We start from the raw sequence: 20,914 nt of genomic DNA, 5'->3' as shown, positions 1-20,914 counted from the left end.
TGGACCGTTTCATTTCACCCGGTATTTTGGGGTCAATGTGTTTGGATGATGTAGTCATTCCACACGCCTGACAGTGCTCAGATCATGCAGGAATCTTCATTTATAAAAGACTGTCTGTGACCTTCCTCAAGGACGGTCGAAACTCTTTAGAGACATTTAGCGCAACCTTCGCCGTGCCAGGGCTGGCTCTGAGATGGACAGCCTTGTCCCTGCCCAGTCCCTTCCTCACTGTCTGAACACATCACAGTTCAGTTCAGTTCAGTTCAGTCACTCAGTCGTGTCCAACTCTTTGTGACCCCATGGACTGCAGCACGCCAGGCTTCCCTGTCCATCACCAACTCCCAGAGCTTGCTCAAACCCATGTCCGTTGAGTCGGTGATGCCATTCAGCCATCTCATCCTCTGCCGTCCCCTTCTCCCCACCGCCTTCAATCTTTCCCAGCATCAGGTTCTTTTCCAAGGAGTCAGTTCTTCACATCAAGTGGCCAAAGTATTGGAGTTTCAGTGTCAGCATCAGTCCTTTCAATGAACACCCAGGACTGATCTCCTTTAGGATGGACTGGTTGGATCTCCTTGTGGTGCAAGGGACTCTCAAGAGTCTTCTCCAACACCACAGTTCAAAAGCACCAATTCTTGAGGTCTCAGCTTTCTTTATAGCCCAACACTCACATCCATACATGACTACCGGAAAAACACATCACAGCAGGTCTCAATTTATTTCCATAGAACCTCTCTTACAGAATGCACACGGTATTTGAAGTGTTATGTCTCAAATGTTGTGTGGGAGACCATCCTGTCTCTAAGGTTAAGAAGTACCAGGGATTATTTCTTCATTTGTCTTCACAGCATCCCCATGTCATAAGTAAAATCTCCCCGTTACCCAAGGTCCCACCCACCCAGCAGCCACAGGGCACCATCCAGTAGATCCGTTCATCTGTGCATGTTTGCCGTTGTTGGGGGCAGAGAGTATACGTCTGTTCACAGGACATGTTCTGCAGTGTCGTACGCCTAACAAAACCAAGCCCTGCAAGGCTGATGGAAATCGGACTGTGTTACAATTCCACACGTATAAATCACATACAGAATGACCTTTGTAACTCAAACAAGTCAAGCTCCTACTTAACCAAACGCTGTAAATTTCCAGTTTTGGAAGAAATTTTGAACATCTTCAAAGACTCCACCCTAAATCTCTACTGACCTTTTTTAAAGATTTATAATTGGAGTGTAATTGCTTTACAAGGTTGTGTTACTTTCTGCTGTGCGGAGTGACAGCTAAATATATACATATATCCCCTCCCTCTTGGACCTCCCTCCCCCCCTCCCCACCCCACCCCCCTACGTCATCACAGAGTCCCGAGCAGAGTTCACGGTGTTGTACAACTGCTTCCTGCTTGCGATCTGTTGTATTAATACACATGATAGTATATTGGAAGGAGGTGTATATAGTCACTGGAAGGAGAGGTATACCGTCCCTTTTTAAATTTTTTCTTGTCAATTCACAAGGGACTCAGGGATCTGTAGAACTCAGGGCCATCGATGTGCATGCCTTGTGGGTGAAAAATCCCTCAAGGCAAAGTGTTTGGTTCTTTGGCTCCAGGCTCATACGAATTGGAGCAGACCCCCTGTGCTCTCCTTTCTTGGTGAGAGGCAGGTTTGTCCCGGGGACTGGGTTAACCCTGTTTTCTCTCTGCTGACTCTCATTCTCTGTCTTTGCCATCATCTTGGACACAACAGTTCTGTGGAAGGAGATCATTCAGCGACACGGCGGTGTCATCACAGACACTCTGAGTGTCAGTTGCCTGGCGAAAATCACTGACGGCTTCACGCAGGGACACATTGTCCAAGTGGTGAAGGAGGTGCTCACGGAGCGGAGAATCCGCCAGCAGCCCAACAAGCCGCTCACCGCCCTCGAGTTCATCGCCTCTCTCACCAGCATGAATCCCGTCTACCAGGAGGAAGAAGACAGCTTTAAGGTAAATGCAGCACCTGTCTCATCAACAAAGGCTTGTCACACGCAACACCTCCTCCCTCCTCCATTCATGCATTTGGACTCTGCCATATCCAGTGAAATTTGGAAATGTGAAATTTGGGGTCCACAGTATCTTCTGGCCTTAGCAATAAAGTATGTGTCTTCTAAATCTTAGGAAAATTGTGATCCGTTACCTTATAAGTGAAAGTGAAAGTCGCTCAGTCGTGTCCGACTCTTTGTGACCCCTTGGACTATACAGTCCATGGAATTCTCCAGGCCAGAATACTGGAATGGGTAGCCTTTCCCTGCTCCAGGGGATCTTCCCAACCCAGGGACTGAACCCAGGTCTTCCGCATTGCAGGCAGATTCTTTACCAGCTGAGCCACAAGGGAACCTTATAAGAGAACAGTCAAATTGCAGGATTGAGTAGCAGCTTCAAAACTATTGGATTTGCACACACACACACACACACACCCTGTTCTCATTGGTTTTTACTTTCACAATTCACATAATGGAACAGGTTTTGCCTGGAGAAAACCATTCCCTGAACAGTGTACTTCTGGCCAATGCTGATTTGTCTCATATGTGCCCGGGTTCACTTGTGGTAGGAAATTATGAGAAAATCCAGCTGAATTTAGTTTTCTAATTTTTGAACACATTCTGAGATGTTCACAGAATTGTTTTCTTCCAGATCCCTCTGCTATAGGAGGAAAAGAACTAGCCAAGAGTGATGTGCCTTCTCCAAGCACTGTCAGAATTAGCACCCTCACCCCCCAAGGCCCAGGCCAGCAGGCAGCCCTCCAAAGCCTTTACATAACAATGAGTACCGTAGTGTTCTCTTTCTGGACCGGAAGGTAGTTTTCTTGGCCAGCTAGGAATAGAAAGAAGGAAAACTGTATCCATGAAATTATATCTACCACCATCTTGGCCATTCAGTCACCAGAAAGAGAGTTGGAATTTTCATTCAAGCCTCTCATCTCTCATAGCCTGCCTGGGATTAGGAAAATTCCCTCTACAATGTGTCACCTTTCCACCAACTCTAGGAACTGTTCCCCTTCTGCTTTGCCAGTGATGGGTTAATGAAGATGGAAAATATTCACCACACTGGTTTCAAAAATAACAGTCTACACAAGAGTTGACAGACTTTTTCCTTAAAGGGCCAGATAGTAAACGTTTTAGGCTTCAAAAACTACACTGTCTCTGTCACAACTATTTAACTCCTCATCCTGCCTCAAAAATGTCCAGACACAGTAAATAAATGAATGGGTGTGGCCGGGTGCCAATGAAACTTTATTTGCAAAAACAGACAACCAACCAGCTTTGGCCCATCAGCCATAGTTTCTTGATCCTTGCTCTGGAAAAGTCAGAATAAATATTTCCAACTCCAAGTTGAAGTTTTTGCTAAGCATCTGAATTATACTCATTAACTATTTAAACCTTATTAGTGTTGATTGCAAATATTAATTCTCTTCAAGTGATATATTCTTGTTAGAAATTCCCAGGTTATTTCTCCTTTGTAAAATGATAATGTTCCTCCCTATTGTGAGGAACTAGGTTTAGGTATTTTCTCTTAGTTGGGTTTTTTACTGTCTGAAATAATCTCTAGAAGCTTTCTACCTGTTACAGGTACTTGAGATCCAGTGACTAGAATCCATCATATTAATCAAAAGAAGGAAATGCTGCCATTTTATAACCTGGGGTGAGAATGCATATGTTTCTTGCATATGCTTCTCATACTCGTTCTTGTTGGTGGTTTTTTAACTCCAAACTTTTGTATTTTGTATTGGGGTATAGCCGATTGACAATGTTGTGATAGTTTCAGGCGAACAGTGAAGAGACCAGCCATGCAAATACATGGATCTTTTCTCCCCCAAGCTCCCTTCCCATCCAGGCTGCCACATAACACTGAGCATAGTTCCATCACGTTCGTTTTTCAAAGGAACTAAATCATTTTACCACCATCATCACTAACCCACCCCCCCATCCATTTCCACTTCCTGTCTTTTCTCCAGGATTCGCACAACAGCTGGCCCCACCTAGATGTTCAGTTAATTTGTTTAGCGGCACATGGATTGAGCAGATGGCTAGAAGGAATGACACTGTCGCTCTTCCGATAATGAGATTCCGTGGCTGTAGATGCTGGTAACCAGGTCCATCACTGTTACCTTGAGAAGTTTCACCAAACTCTGCTGCTGACAGTTTGTCAGACTGAGGTCTTTCTTGTAGGTTCTCCAGACACATGTACCTGCTCCACGGACGTGATGGAGAACATACTGAATGATAAGAATGTGATAGTCATAAGAGTGTTAGTTAACACTGTTGTGACTATTAGCCAGGCACCCTATGAATGCAGACCTCACCATTGCTCTATTTTGCAGATGAAGAAACTGGGTTATAGTCAGTTTCAAAGAGGTCTACACCCAAGTCCCTGGAACCTGGGCATTTGTCAGATTACATGGCAAAGGGGAATTCAGGTTTCAGACGGAGTAAGGTTGCTAATCAGCTGACCTGAAGACAGATCATCCTGAATTGTCCTCATGAGTCCAGTGTGATCATAAAAATTAGAAGAGGGCATCAGAAGAGAAACAGAAAGAAGGCCACATGAGGAGTCACTGGACCTCCAGGTAGCCCAACACTGCTGCCCAAAGGTGGAGATGAGGCCACCAGCCAGGAGAGCAGGTGGCCTCTGGAAGCTACAAGAGACGAGGGGACGGATTCTCCCCTGGAGCTCCAGAAAGGAATACAGCCTGCAGACACCTTGATTTTAGCCCCATGAGACCCATTTTGGACTTCTGACCTACAAAACTGTAAGATATTAAGTGCTTTGTTTTAAGCCACTGTGTAGTAATGTGCTACAGCAGCCAAAATACAACAGAACCAGGGAAAAAAAACCACAAGAGGCAAAATGGCTTGTTCCAGGTGACACAGCTTAAAAGGAGCAGAGTTGCAGTTGAAACCTTACTCCGAAGCCAGTGCTGTTGAACACAGTCCATCCCGTGTCTCAGTAAATCAGGAATCTGTCACCTTAAGTGCTTGGCTGCCTCACCTTGCATTGAAAGGTAAGCCAAAGCTAAAAGAAGAATGACAAAGTCCCCAAGTGCCAGAAACAAAGATAAATCCCAAACACAGGGACAGCCAGATGTCTGGCATGCAGCATAGAGAGAAATAGGAATAGAAATCAAAATGGGTTAGGAGTCGTGGAAGATACAATGACAAATCTGATGTCTCTATGACTAGACCTTTGACATCCCAGTATCACCAAGGAGCATCTTATAAGACTTCTAAACATCCTATAATACTTGGTTCTGAATGTGGGTTTAGGGAACCACATGGAAGCAACTCCAGTACTGCTCAGGAGCAGAGACATAATGAGAGAAAGAGAGGCCAAGACAAACCTGAAAATCAAAATTCCACAACATTTCAGAAAATCTAGTGCTGAGTACAATCTTCAAACAAATATGATCAAAAGACAATAGTTTAAACAAAAATCTAATTACGTTAGATTTTTAATCCATTATGTTAGATTAGATTAATATATTAGATTAATATAATGAAACCGTAGCTTCCATTAGAGAAACATACAAAGTTTTGAAACAGACAGGCAGAAATGGAGTAAAAACAGATAATTATTAAAAAAAAAACACACACAGGAAACTTAGAAATGAAAAATATAGTCACTAACATAAAAAGTCAAAAAACAAGAGAGATGTGAACTCTAGACTGGAGATGGTCAAAGAACAGATTAGTGGAATGGAGGATGGTTCTAGGGATCTCCCTCAGAAGGCAGCACAGAAAAATAAACAGATAAAACCTATAAATGACAAGTGAGAGCCTTTGAAAACATTGGCACCCAACTAATAGTTTTGGAAGAAGAGAGGAAATACCAGAGGAATGATTATTTGAAGAAATACTTGCTAAGAGCTTTCTTAAGTTAAAGACATGCATTCTTAGACTAAAAACAAATTCCACGTGCCCAGCCGAATAAGTAAAACAGATCTACATCTACATGCATTATTGTCCAACTGAGAACAAGATGACAGGCCAGTCTTATGATACCAGATTACCTGCAGAGAAGCAATGGGGGAATCAGATGTCTCCTTGGCAATGATTAATGCCAGAAGAAAGTGAAAGCCTATCTTCAAAGTGCTGAGGAAAAATAACCGGCTGCCTAAAATCTATATCCAGCAAAACTAGCATCCAGGGGATTCCCAGGAAGCATAGTGGTAAAGAATTTTCCTGGCAATGCAGGAGACGCAAGAGACACAGATTCAATCCCTGGGTCGGAAAGATCTGCTAGAGGAGGAAATGGCAACCCACTCCAGTATTCTTGTCTGGAGAATCCCGTGGACAGAGAAGCCTGATGGGCTACAGTCCGTGAGGTCACAAAGAGACATGACTGAGCGCACAGCACACATACATACATACAAACTAGCATCAAGAGATGGGAGAAAATACAGACATTTTAAGAGAAAAACAAAGACTGAGATAGTGTCCTACTCACACCCCTTCAGAGCACGGCTTGGAAATATCAGATAAAATTGAAAAGTCTCATGACCTACCTACAACCCCAGGAATTCTTTTTCTGGGTATATGTCCCAGAGAAGCTTTCTAATATAAGCTTTCTCATATATATTAAACTTGTGAATTTCAACAGTGTTCATAATGACAAACAATTGAAAATCACCTATAAGTCCATCAATAGGAGAATTGATAAATAATGTTTATTATAGTCATTTAAGGGCTTCCCGATGGCTCACTGGATAAAGAATCCACCTGCAGTGCAGGAGACACAGGTTCAATCCCTGGTTCCTAAAGATCCCCTGGAGGAGGAAATGGCTTTCTCCTTGGAAGAAAAGCTATATTAGCCTAGACAGCATATTAAAAAACAGAGACATTACTTTGCTGACAAAGGTCCGTCTAGTCAAAGCAGTCTAGTTTTTCCAGCAGTCATGTATGGATTTGAGAGTTGTACCATAAAGAAAGCTGAAGAATTGATGCTTTTGAACTGTGGTGTTGGAGAAGACTCTTGAGAGTCCCTTGCACCACAAGGAGATCCAACCAGTCCACCCTAAAGGAGATCAGTCCTGGGTGTTCATTGGAAGGACTGATGCTGAAGCTGAAACTCCAGTACTTTGGCCACCTGATGGGGAAGAACTGACTCCTTGGAAAAGGACCCTGATGCTGGGAACGATTGAAGGCGGGAGGAGAAAGGGACGACAGAGGATGAGATGGTTGGATGGCATCACTGACTCGATGGACATGAGTTTGAGCAAGCTCTAGGAGTTGGTGATGGACAGGGACTTCTGGCGTGCTGCAGTCCATGGGGTCACAGAGAGTGGGACACAGCTGAGCGACTAAGCATAAGCACAAACAATAGTCATTTAGTGAAATATGACTATAGAGTTTGTAAGCCAAAGTGTTTCTCAGATTTCAAACAAAAGTGAAGGTTGAGAAAAATGTCATTACAGAGCCAGTTGTGATTATTGAGTGCTTTTTTGATATTTTGGCTCCAGTGTTTCTGTCATATTTTCAACAGTCTCCCTCAGAGTGTTTGAAGCCCTCCCAAGGTTCATAGTTGAGTCATCAGTCCAGCTGATGGTCTTGTCTGAACCACAGGGAGCTACTCACATTACCAAGAAAACCTTGGTAACTTGGGATTAGAGCAAGACTCCCAGGAAGTCAAGTGACTTAGCGGGAAGGGCTCTTGGTTTGACCTGGCGAGTGGTCTCTCTGTTAACTCTTTAAGGTGAAAGTTTCAAATAGTGTAGAAATATACAAAACCCACTAAGAAAGAACATACCTTAAATGCCCAGTGTTTAATGGCTGCTTGCCCCCTTCTTTATTTTTAAGGGCATACCAGTGAATTCATGTCATTTTGATATTTTCCTAAACATCTGTTTGATTTCAGAACTGGTACGCCAAGACCCCTATGGGTAGAAAGCGAGCCTTGGCATTAACAGGAGGTAACAAAGAAAATGAAAAGGACAAAGGAAAAAAGGAGAAGAAAGGGAAAAAGGAGAAAAAGAAAAAGTAATGCCTTTCTGAGGAGCCGGGGATGCAGGTGTCTCTGACTTGACAGAGGAGACTGACCATTGCCCGTCTGAAGACCCGCACTGACACCCCACGCCCATCAGCCCTGCCCCACTCAGGTCCTCAGAGGTTGACCACCAAGTTAGCTGTCCATGACAACTATTTCTACAGCTTGTAACTGTTTCTTAGCCTATGTAAAGTGTGCATATAATCCAAACTCACTCTTCACATACTCCACAATCTTTCCAAGATGGACACTTCATCTCATCAGTACCAGTTGCCAGATTTAAATGTTGATAGTTAGAAAATATTCTAATTTGACAACTAGTTAAGTTCAGTCTGTCATTGATACTACTAGGTTTTTATTAACTTATGTATACTGTATATTATCTTGCACAAATTTTAATAAATTAATTCTTTGCTCTATTCATATCATTTAAATAATGGAATAAAAACTGTTTTTCTTGAACTGACCCAGTAATTTGGCTGCTAAAGCTAAAAAAAGGGTTTTTAAATTAATGATTTCAATCTTCTGACCTTATGGGGAGGCTAAGACCCAGGGTCACAGAGCTAATATTTAGAGCATTGAGGCTGAAGTCATTGCCTCAATTCCCAGGTCTTGAGATCTTGAGAAGCACTGGAATACTGGCAGGCCAACAGCTAGATGAAAAGTACTACATGAAAATGGGGTAGAGACATCCCCAGCGGTCCAGTGGCCTTGGGTTCAATCCCTGGTTGGGGAACTAAGATCCCACAAGCCGTGAGGTGTAGCCAAAAATAAAATGGGATAAGAACTGTAGAAGAGAAATGCTAAATAAAGTAAAAAATGCTAAGAAAAAAAAGGATTAAAGCATAGAAAGATGAGGGTCAAAAGATAAATTTCAGTTTTGTATAAACATGAATGGTTATTTGGTAGAAGACGATAAGTGACCCACTTCTCCATTGTGAGAACACAGAGGAAGGAGACAAGCTGAGGTGGGATAAATTTAATTAAATTTAATTCAAGTTAACTGTTGCACAGTTTGGGGCTATGGCACAGAAAGTTCTACAATCTCCTTCTCTGTAGACCAAGCTCCATCTCCAGGCTTTCCCAAGATTTTCAATGGGTTAGATCTTTAATGCCCCCGAAATGACCAGTGGTTCCCAGGCATCTTCTGGCCATCAGCACAGACCCCTCAGCCTGTGTCTGTACAGGACATGGACACAGATTAGGAGAGAAAGAGACATCCCAGGGCCCACGTGCACCAAAACTGCTTTGCATAAACTGGAAAGTGTCTGAATCTGTTCTCTTCAACAAGCCACTGTTCCAAGTGCACTGCCATAGATCTGCCAAAGCAACCCCAACTTCTGCAGACTCTGACCCCTTAACGACCCCAGATCATGTCTGGTCAAGGCTCCAAGAGGCCTGAGGGGTGGACAGACTCCCCACCCTGAGCCCAGAAAACAGGGAAACCTTCATCTCTCCAGCATGGTCCCCCTCTTCTCACGTGTCGTGGGAGAAAACCCTTGGTTGTGACCCCAGATGGGAACTTCAAGGCTCTAGGGTTTGGTGTTCATTGCAAATAATAGAATCTAAATTATAAAGCCATGAGAATCACTATGTCATCGTCCACTGGCCAGCTCATTAAACCGTAAGCCTGTCAGTGATCCATGTTTAATTTATTTTTACTTACTTTTTGGTTGGCGGTGCCACTCAGCATGCAGAATCTTAGTTCCCCAACCAGAGGTCGAATCTGTGCTCCGTGCAATGGAAGTGCAGATTTTTAACCACTGGGCCACCAGAGAAGCCCCACAATCCATGTTTAAAATCTGAGGTCCTCCTGGGAGAATGATGCAGCCATGTGCTACAACCCCTGATCTTACCGGATGCAGAGAAATGACAGCCTTTACTCATGGGAGAAAAGGAAAATAAAAGCGTGCAAAGAAAGGAAGAAGGAAGGGACTGTGGGAAGGAAGGACAGACACTTCTGAGCTTGGGCCTGAGCTGTTTCTGGGCCATGATGTGACAATTCATCCCTCCTGAGAACGTTCTTAAGTGAAGGAGACAGTAATGAATGTCATTAACCCTCATTAAGGGAGCTTCTGTACAATGAAATCTGACTAAAGTGGAATTAAAGCTCTCAGTGACTCTGCCCTCAGCCTGCCCTGTTTTTGGACCCAGAACCACTGCAGGCTAACTCAGCATTCCTTTGAGCATGTTCCCGAGGCCATGGGGCCTTAAACAGACACCTCCGTCCAGAACTAGCAGGTTTAGGACACCCTAACGCTGAGGCTTCCCAGGTGGCAAAGATGCTAAAGAACTCACCTGCCAAACCAGGAGCCATGAGTTGGATCCCTGGGTTGGGAACATCCCCTGGCAGAGGAAATGGCATCCCACTCCAGTATTCTTGCCTGGGGAAGCCCATGGACAGAGGAGCCTGGTGGGCTACAGTCCATGTGGTCTCAAAGAGTAGGATATGACTGAGCACGTCTGCAAAGTTCAAGTGCAAAATGCTCTAGAAACTATTTTCGAGGTTCTTCCCAATGCTCCATCCATGTGTGGTATGAAGACAGTAATTGTGGGTGGTGTCACACGGTTATTCAAAGAGTGACACCAGCTTCAGCTACTAATGACTTTAAGGGACCCAAACTACTTAGAGAAGTGGCTTCTGGTGCCCTTACAGGTCTGAAGATTTTAAGAGAAGCATAGATGATACTAACAAGCACAGAGAAACCACAAAAGACCAATGGGTTTGAAACCAAGAGGGTAGCTACTTCAACAGGAAGGTTTGGAAAATCAAAGGGATCTTGACCCAAAATACGTCTCCCTACACCACTAGGCTTCCCAGGTGGCACTAGTGGGAAAGAACCCACCTGCCAACGCAGGAGGCAGACGAAGTGATCCCTGAGTGGAGAAGATCCCTGAGTGGAGAAGATCCCTGAGTGGAGAAGATCCCCCAGAGAAAGAAATGGCAACCCACTCCAGTATGTTTGCCTGGAAAATCCCATGGACAGGGGAGCCTGGTGGGCTACAGTCCATTCAGTCGCAAAGAGTTGGACACAACTGAGCGACTTGGCACCTTGCACTGTTAGAATCACTCCTTCACTGATGCGTGGTCCCCTTATCCATCCCCAGTCATTAGAAAGCACAGCGGCAGTATGCAGGGATGTGGGGTTCATTCTCCAAGCCTATCATTGAGCAGCCCCTATGTGCCAAGATGCTCAAGGGAACTGCTTTGCAGTCTAGAGGGGGAGAGGCCATCAATAAAAGACTTGTGTACCGGCTGCATGGAGCCAGATCCAAACAAGGGGTGTGGGGACCAGGGCACCCACCCTAAGACTTAGCCTAAGGGATCCAGCTTAGCAATGATTTCTGGATGGAGAATCTGAGATTCCGTGAGTATATGGCAGGTCTGTCTGATTCCTTAGCTCTTCAAAACGGCTGCAGTTACCGCCCATATAACTACCTAAGAGGGCCTATTTAGGGCCCCTGGCACATGGAATGTACTCCCTATGGGTTTATTGCCTTGTAGACATTTCACAGTGCACTTTGCATATTGGGCTTTGGGGTGATAACCCGGAGCCCAGGAGTCTGCTTCCAGGAGTCCTGGTCTCCGCCCCCTACTCCACCCTCACACCCACCACCACCTTCCAACTCCCCCAACCCATGCCCACTGGAAATCGTCAGAAATCTCTTGCTTCACACAGGGCAGCTCGCCCAGGTCCTCCACATGGCAAGCAGAGACGGGGTCTCACTCTTACCTTGTGGCCTAGAGATGAAGCATCTTAGAAATTCTGTCTCCACCATCAATTCTAGTAGTTTAGAGCAAAGGCCTTGACTGACCCACCGCCCTTCCTGGCTCCGTATCCTCTGCGTCTTCATCGGGCAGGCGTTTGGTCTCTGCCTCGTGGAGCTGTGGTGAGGAGCTATCCCAGCTCTGACCAGTGTGCCCAGCAGAGCCGGGCACCCAGTGAGGTCTCTGTGAGTGCCACCTGCTCTTCCATGGCAGGTCCCCAGCTTCCTGAGATGACAGTGCAGTGTGGTGACGTGATGGGGTGATTGCCCTGAGATACCCTGGCCTCCCCAGGGCCGGTGTGCACGTGCAGAAGCCGGAACCCTCTGCAGGGTGCCCCCACCACCCCCACCCCCAGCCCTTCCCCTTGACCGTTTCCCTTGTGAGCCCGTCTGGGGTCTGGGAGGCCTCTGTTGCAGCCTCAGGGACACCGCGGGATCACCTCTAGAGCCCCTGGGTAGAGAGACCACCGCTCCAGCCTGTCCTCAGGTCTCTCCCGGCCCGTCTGGAAAATCAGCCAGCATCTGGGAGGAGGGTTGTGGCTTCTTGGAAAGCCCCGTGGTCTGGGCTGGGCTGAGTTCAGACTCACAAATGAGCTGGGTGACCTTGAGCCAGTCTAACGATATGCATCCACACACACACACAACACATACACTGCACACAGAATCACACATGCCACACACATACATGCACAGACACATAAACACATGGATAGACATAAAACACACATGCACGGATACTCACATGTGTACACATCCCACCCCTATAAACACATGCACACCCACACACCCATGAGCACATGTTCACGTGCACACATGTGTGTACACACCCCCATGGCCCCCACTTTCCCAGCAGGGCTGATGGCAGGTGCCCTTGACGCTGGCATCCCTGAGCCTCAGGGCTCCCCCCCTAGAGCAGCACCAGAGGGAGGCGTCCCCACAGGCCCTCCTGGGCCGGGCAGTGTGTCTACGGGCTGCACTGAGCAAGTGCATTGTAAAGACATCTGCCTCCTGATCCCCATGGGAGGGGTTTTAGGGTCCCCCACTGCAGCTGGAAAGGCTAACGTGCCCCTCCACGGCTCCCCGCTGCACAGGGAGCAGGAATGGCCGCTCAGAAGAACGCGGCCACAACAAACCCAAACCAGACTCTCCACTCTCCACACGGAGCTCAGAGAGGTTGTCAGCCTTCCCAAAGTCACACAGCTCCTCCAGACAGCACCAGATCACATGTGCAACTCGGGGGGCAGGGAGGGAAGCTGGACACCAGGCAAGGTGGGGCCCATCCTGGGGGTCCCCAGGGAGCCATGTGTGTTTCCTTGTCTATGAGAGACCTGGGGTGAACCCCATAAACATCCTTCTAGCTCTGAGTTCCTGTTGCCCTTGGGATGGAAGCATTCCGGAGAAGAAGGTCTGTAAGCTGTAACCTGTGACAGTCATCAGGGCCACTAGGTTCACCCTGACTCCTAAACAACTGGGCTCGGACGCATCCCCGAGGAAAGCACCTGAAACATCGCAAGGCAGAGTCCTCTGCCTGCAGCCGAATATTCAGCATCTCTACAGCGAACTGGGGTTGGGGTGGGGGCTACCCCGAGAGAAGCAGACCCAGTGCTGAGGAAGAAGGTGAACAGCTGGAGTCAGAGCTGCTGTGCTCTGCACGTGATTCTCTGAACATCCTGGCTGATTTTATGTCCCAGAATTACAGATTTAGGGCTGGAGCCCTGTCTGGTGAGAGGTCGTCCTCACCCTGGAGAGCAGGGGCAATATTCGTCTGCCCCTGCAGAGTCTGACATGACTAAAGCAACTTAGCACAAACATGCTCTCACCACCTGAAATTGCCTTTGGAGTCTTTCTTCTGAAGGAGAACTTTCCAGTAGTCTTTTATCAAAACATGAACACTTGTAAGAGGGGATGTGCATTCATGATTTTATTGAGTTATGACACAAATACAATAAAGGCACGTTGCTCACCATCCAGGATATGAAGGGGAGGTGTTGGCAACACTTTAGAAGCCCACTTGCAGAGATGTCCAGTCAACAGACAAATGGATAAAAGAAGATATGGTACATATATACAATGAAATGTTGTTGCTGTTCAGTCGCTAAATCGTGTCTGACTCTTTGTGAGCCCATGGATTGCAGCATGCCAGGCTCCTCTGTCCTTCACCATCTTCTGGAGTTTGTTCACGCTCATGTCTGTGAGCCACCAACTCATCACTGACTCAGTGGAATATTACTCGGTTATAAAAAAGAAGGAAATAATGCGTTTTGAGGCAGATTATCATACTAAGTGCAGTAAGCCAGACAGAGAAAGACAAATATCATATAATATTGCATATTTGTGAAATCTAAAGAAAGAAGGTATAAATGAACTTATTGGCAAAAAAGAAAGAGATTCACAGACATAGAAAACGAACTTATGGTTACCAAAGGGGAATGGGGGAGAAGAGGGATAAATTAGGAGCTTGGGATTAACACACACACTATATATATATAAAATAGATAACCAACAAGGACCTACTGTATAGGACAGGGAATTATACTAAAATTGATAATAAACATAGGCAAAAAGAATCTGAAAAAGGATATATGTATATAAATAACTGAATTATATCAATATATGTATATAAAGCTATGACCAATGTACACAGCATACTAAAAAGCAAAGACATCACCTTGCCAACAAAGGTCTGTCTAGTCAAAGCTATGGTTTTTCCAATAGTCATGTATGGATGTGAGAGTTGGACCATAAAGAAAGCTGAGCACCAAAGAATGGTTGCTTTTGAACTGTGGTGTTGGACAAGACTCTTAAGAGTCCCTTGGACTGCAAGGAGATCCAACCAGTCCATCCTAAAGGAAATCAGTCCTAAATATTCATTGGAAGGACTGATGCTGAAGCTGAAACTCCAATACTTTGGCCACCCGACGCGAAGAACTGACTCCTTGAAAAAGACCCTGATGCTGGGAAAGATTGAAGGCAGGAGGAGAAGGGGATGACAGAGGATGAGATGGTTGGATGGCATCACCGACTCAATGGACATGAATTTGAGTAAGTTCCAGGAGTTGGTGATGGACAGGGAGGCCTTTGGTGCTGTGGTCCATGGGGTCACTAAGAGTTGGACATGACTGAGCGACTGAACTGAACTTTTGTGTATAAACGGGGCTTCCCAGGTGGTTCTAGTGGTAAAGAACCCGTTTGCCAATGCAGGAGACATGAGAGACTTGGGTTCGATCCCTGGGTCAGGAAGATCCCCTGGAGAAGGAAATGGCAACCCACTCCGATATTCTTGCCTGGAGAATCCCATGGACAGAGGAAACTGGGGGGCTACAGTCCATAGGGGTGCAAAGAATCAGAGGACATGATTGAAGCAATTTAGTGCATGTATATAAATAACTGAATTACCATGCCATAAACCAGAAACTAACACAATACTCTAGATCAGCTATACTTCAATAAAAAAATAAATAAATACAAGAGAAAAAAAAAAAAGAAGTCCACTTGCTGGGCTTCTTCTCTGGGTGTGGCACACACGGGCCACTTCCAACATCATCCACCCAGTGAGATGTGGCATTTTCCTCACCAGCCAGGCTGCCAAGTCCACAGGGCTCAGTGGCACAGAGGTCTCCTTGGGCGGTACCCTGGCAGGGCTGGTGCAGAAGCTGATGCCAGCCAGAAACCTCGGTCTCCCCACGGCACACACGGGGCTGAGGTGCTCAGTGCCCAGACACAACCAGGTCCTGGGAGCTCCCACGGCTCCCTGAACACAGCAGGTCACCCCGCCAGGTGACCCGCAACAGCCAGAGCGGGGATGACAGCCTCAGTCCTAGAGGACAGATTTTACTCCAAGTGGAAACTAATTGATTCTGCCTCAGCAACTTTCCCAATTTGTGAGAATTCTGCAACTGACGGATGAGCTGATGGGGAACGTTAGCTTTATATAAAACAGTTAGCCACAGACTTCAAAGGGTTCTCGAAGGTAAATTTAATTACATCCGCCCCAACCAGACATCCAAAATACCCTCGCTTAGCTTTTGTGTGTGTATTTATACTAAGCACAATGCCCACGTCCTGTGACATTAGTATGTCTCTTTACATCATTGAAAATAGGAGTCCTTTGGAACTGGTTAGAGCAAATTATAATGCCCCCAGCCAGGTCCTTTTGTTACACAGCTCTTCAAAGGGGGTGCCTGCCTGGCCCTCTGAAAGCTGTGGGACCACTGGAGTTCATTTGAGAACCCTCTACCCCAAGTTGGTCTTGCAAATTATTTCTGCCCTATGCAGAGTCTCTTTACTGTCCTCCTGGCATCAAGTGACTTTGAATCTTGCATAATACATGCTCACACATACACAGGGAAGGGATTATTGTGCTGCCAGGATTTAATAGTGTTTATGGTAATGAGCTGAGGGGACGCGGGATGACAGAGGTTTTGTGTTCGTCCCTGGAGCGCGATGGTGCCATGTCCAGTGGCGGGAGAGCGTCCGAGCTGTGTGGGCTCGGCCTGCACCTACAGACCAGCCTCCGCCGTCCTCCAAAGGCCCCAGATCCGGACATGGGCGGCATTTGACCTTGGTGAAGCCCATTCCGGCCTCCTCTCCTGGTCCTGGAAAAAGGAGGCGCGATCAGTCAGCCGACACCTAGATGACAACCTGACCACACAGGTTTCTAGTGCGGCTTCGTGGGCTTGGCTCCTGAGGCTGGGCAGTGAGCTTGCTGCAGGCCAGCACCAAGGGTCGCTCCACCCCAGACCCTCAGCTCTGTGGAAGGTGGACCCAGGCTCTCTCCCACCAGTAAGGAACCGAACTGGGACAGGCACCCCTGTGTGGATGGCAGCTGAGAGATCGCCACCCCTGCAGAGTCTGGCCTCGCTTCTTGGATGGCCATGACCGCGGGGCTCTGTGCAAAGCCAGCCCCAAAGAACCAGACACTCAGCTCAAGGCTTCTGTCCCCAATGAGGATGGAGACCTCTCCTGTTCTTCAGGGAGCGCCCTGAGAGTTGGATGAAGAGCTGGACCAGTCAGGCGCCTGCCCAGGGGTCCAGCTGAAGGGACACCGGAACAACCCTGGGACCACAGTGCCCTCAAGTGGAGCATGGCCAGCACTGCTCTTGGTCAGTTTGGGACGGGGAACTTGCTCTGTTAAGCCCAGGCCAAGCTGGAAATCTCTTATTCTAAATGTAAAGGCATGTATCTTAAATACATATGAGTAAGTATCACAGGTATAAATATCATACCTATGAATAAGTATCTTTGTTTACTAATAGAATGCAGGCTATTCTGCCATCTCCAATAAACAAATGTACAAATATTCAAAGAATGCCCATTATTATTATTTTTTTTCTTGCCTGCTTGGGTGACCTCCACCCCTCAGCCCATCCCTGCCATCTCATCTATTCTGCAAACATTCACAGGAAATGTCCATCACACGTTTGTCCCTTCCTGGGGACCATGGGACATCTCAGGGATGGACAAGTATGTGTGGAAAAGGGATGGAAGAGTGACCATGAGTGAGAGGAGATGATTATTGAACCGGCGATTCCTTTGGACCTATTTCACGCATGGCACAGGCAGCTACCGACCTCGTGATGAAAGTGGTTCTCAAGGGTGAGCAGACCGAGCACGGGATGGACTTGGGCCAAAGGCGGGTCCTGGCCGTGGGGGGCAACTCGGAGTGTGAGGTTGCTGGGCAGCAGAGGGTCTCAGCTGACTGCCCGGTGCTGTGGTCCCAGCCGAGCCCTCACCTATCCAATAGGAAATTGTGCAAGTAAGATCCCAAAGTCCTACTCTTGTAGCAGGTCTTCAGTCACTAACTTCTCCTACTTGATCATTACTGTTGGCCAGGGTCTGCCCAGGAGGACCACACGTGCACGCTAAGTTGCTTGTCATGTCCAACTCTTTGCAACCCTATGAACTCTAGCCCACCAAGCGCCTCTGTGCATGGGATTCTCCAGGCAAGAATACTGACTGGAGTGTGTGCCATGCCCTCCTCCAGGAGATCAACCCACGGATCAAACCCCTGTCTGTTACGTCTTCCTGTATTGGCAGGCGAGTTCTTTACCACTACCGCCATCTGGGAAGCCCCATGGGAGGACAATGACTTTGGCTTAAAAGATGAACCCAGAAGACTGCTGCTGGCTCTTCCCCCGGCAACCGAAGGACATGTTCTTTATCTCAGCGGTAGTAGCATCAGCTGGCTGCAGCTGACCATCTGGGCCACAACAATGCTGCCACGACAAATATCATCTCAAGCGTAGCTTTTTTCAGTGCCTCGTCTGTTTCTGCTGGATGGATTCTCAAAAGTGGCCCAGCTGGGTCAACATTTCATGCACACAGAAAGTTGCAAGTAGAAAGTAGTGGGGAGTGAAAATCATAGACTACGGGGCTGTGGCCTCCTGCCAGCCCTCCAGGGCTGAGGTCCCCTGGGTCATGGACACCCCAGCAGAGGATGCCTGTCCATCATTTCTGCCATCCTGGAAACCGGCCGAGGACAGGTGGGAGCAATGTCGGGAGAACCAGGCCCTGTTGGAGACATCTGAAGGATCCGTGTCTGCAGGAGCCTTCGGAGGGGCCCCAGTTCCGCCCTGGCTCCACCCTCTCCAGGGTCATTCACTAGTGGGAAAGCAGGCAGGCCTTGATGCTTGTGCTGTGATGTGTTAAATAGACCCCAGCCCCTCCTAACCCACCAGACACAGAGGGAAAGAGGAAGGGGCAAGGAAGTCGTGGTCAGGAAAGGGTTGAAATAAACTCCCATCACCTTCATCGGAAGGACTAATGCTGAAGAACTGATGCTTTCGAATTGTGGATCTGGAGAAGACTCTTGAGAGGCCCTTGGTCTGCAAGGAGATCAAACCAGTCAATCCTAAAGGAAATCAATCCTGAATATTCATTGGAATGATCGATGCTGAAGCTGAAACTCCAATACTTTGGCCACCTGATGGGAAGAGCCGACTCATTGGAAAAGACCCCGATGCTGGGAAAGATTGAAGGCAGGAGAAGGGGACGACAGAGGATGAGATGGTTGGATGGCATCACTGACTCAATGGACATGAGTTTTTGCAAACTCTGGGAGATGGTGAAGGACAGGGAAGCCTGGCGTGCTGCAGTCCATGGGGTCACAAAGAGTCAAACGCAACAGAGCCACTGAGCAACAACCTTGAGAGCAGGGAAAGTGCTTCACTCAGACTCCCATTCCCTGCATTCTCTGGCGAGATGGACACCTCTGAGAGGCGGTCCCCTAGAAGCTGCCACAGGGCACGAGGTGTCCTGCTTGTGACTGTCAGCATAGCCCCCGCTGAGGGGATCGCTGGCAAACATCTGAATTTGCATCAGAATGAGGCACTGAGTGGGGAGGGGAAAGGGAAGCTGCTAATCAACAGATGTAAAGTTTCGATGAAGCAACATGAATAAGCTCTAGAGACCGGTGCGCAGCATCGTACCCACAGTCAACAAGGCTGCACGTGTGAGCACCATCAGTTGCGTCCGACTCTGTGACCCCACGGACTGCAGCCCACCAGGCTCCTCTGTCCATGGGATTCTCCAGGCAAGAATACTGGAGTGGGTCGCCAAGCTCCCCTCCAGGGGATCTTCCCAACTCGGGGATTGAACCTGCGTCTCTTGTGTCTCCTGCATTGGCAGGAAGATTCTTTACCACTGAATGATCTGGGAAGCCCAGCAAGACTATTTTGTCTGCTTAAAAAGAGTAGATCTCAAGGGTTCTTACAACAATGAAACAAATTTGTTTTAAAAAACAAGGTGATGGTGGGAGGACTTTCCAACTATCAATACAAGAGGTAGGAAATCACCATTTGACAATGCTCTTCGAGGCTTCAAAATATGCTCGAGGATAGAATTTTAGAGGGAGTCCCTCAGAAACAATAGAGTTGGTTGCACAGGGCAGAGACCTACAGTAACCAGTCTCTGCCTGTATCCCCTCCTACCTCCTGGATGGTGCTCTACCCTCCAACATGATCTGTGACTGGTGATCACAGGATGCAGAGAAGATGCTTGAAACGGGTGCTCTACTGGGGCCATCCCCATGCAAGACACAGAAGAGGCAGATCTTTGGCATGGAGAATCCAGGAATGGATGAATCCATCTAAATGTCTACCCTTGAGTCCAGACACTCTTCCAGTAGGCAACATGGGGTGCACAAGGTAGGGAGAAGATGAGACCCATCTCTGAGGACAGAAGACTAAGAGTCAAGTGCAGACTCCACTGCAAGCCCACTCTCCGGTCCCCCCCAAAGATGCCCCCACTTAATCACAGGGGTATGAGCTGTAACGGAGAAAACGGGTGCTGGATGGGAGGGAGTTATGCAGTGAGGAAGGGGACGTAACTGGTTTTAGCTTCTCTGATCATTTACACATGAAGAAATAGTCGTGAGTGAAGGCTGCAAAGACCCAACATTTCAAGAGATATGATATTAACTAGACAGGCTTAATAGTCAAACAGATTTGGAGAAAATGCAAACGAGTGGAAGATCTGACATCTCCTCCTTTTCCTTCTCTCCTTTTCAGGACTGAGGAGGACTTCCCCAGGGGTACAGTGGATGAGAACCCACCTGCCAATGTAGGTGATGCGCATTCAATCCCTGATCCGGGAAGATTCCGCTAAGCCAGTGTGCCAAAACTGCTGAAGCCAGCACTCGCTAGAGGCCTCGAGCCACAACGGCTGAGCCCGAGTGCGGCCACCTTGAAAGCCCATGCACCCTGGAGCCTGTGCTCCCCAACAAGAGATGCCGCGGCTGCCACGAGAAGCCCATTCACCACAACTAGAGAGTAGCCCCCACTCTCCACAACTAGAGAAAGCCCACGTGCAGCCACGAAGACCCAGCATCACCACAAATAAATAAAGAGAAAATAAATCTTTTAAAAACTGTTTCTTTAGAACAAAAAAGAACTGAGAATTCAACAAGCCTTGCCCAAAACTAAATAAATCTGCATTTGCCCATTGTTTTCTCTTTGCCTTGGCCAATTACATTAGAATATGAGTGTTACCTTATCAAACCATCATCACTGCCCTATCCAGTTGTACATCAACAAGCACACACGTCTCAGCTGACGTCCATGATTGTGAAATGCTAAATCCTGTTGACTTCCATTGACCGTGAAGGAAAGAGCGAAGGTCCCTTGCATAGAATGCATCTTTCAA

At 47.3% G+C, this 20,914-nt stretch overlaps 1 protein-coding gene across 3 annotated transcripts in view; it reads left to right on the top strand.

Moving 5' to 3' along the window:
* IQCA1 (IQ motif containing with AAA domain 1) overlaps window positions 1–20,566 on the top strand; it is a 195,274-nt gene extending 174,708 nt beyond the window's left edge. Inside the window, exons 18-19 of one of the 3 annotated variants that reach the window (XM_043878061.1) lie at window positions 1,734–1,972; window positions 20,281–20,566. In XM_043878061.1, coding sequence (XP_043733996.1) covers window positions 1,734–1,972; window positions 20,281–20,286 — 245 coding nt within the window. In that variant the 3' untranslated portion in view covers window positions 20,287–20,566. Of the gene's footprint in view, window positions 1–1,733; window positions 1,973–7,876; window positions 8,473–20,280 lie in introns of those variants that run through there. The other 2 variants (XM_043878060.1, XM_043878062.1) reach the window with 2 other exon arrangements.
* Window positions 20,567–20,914: the final 348 nt, after the last annotated feature.

Source organism: Cervus elaphus, chromosome 20, assembly GCF_910594005.1.
Source record: "Cervus elaphus chromosome 20, mCerEla1.1, whole genome shotgun sequence".
NCBI classification, from domain to species: Eukaryota; Metazoa; Chordata; class Mammalia; order Artiodactyla; family Cervidae; genus Cervus; species Cervus elaphus.
Note: the sequence above shows the minus strand (reverse complement) of the source record. Positions and strands in the feature narration are given on the sequence as shown.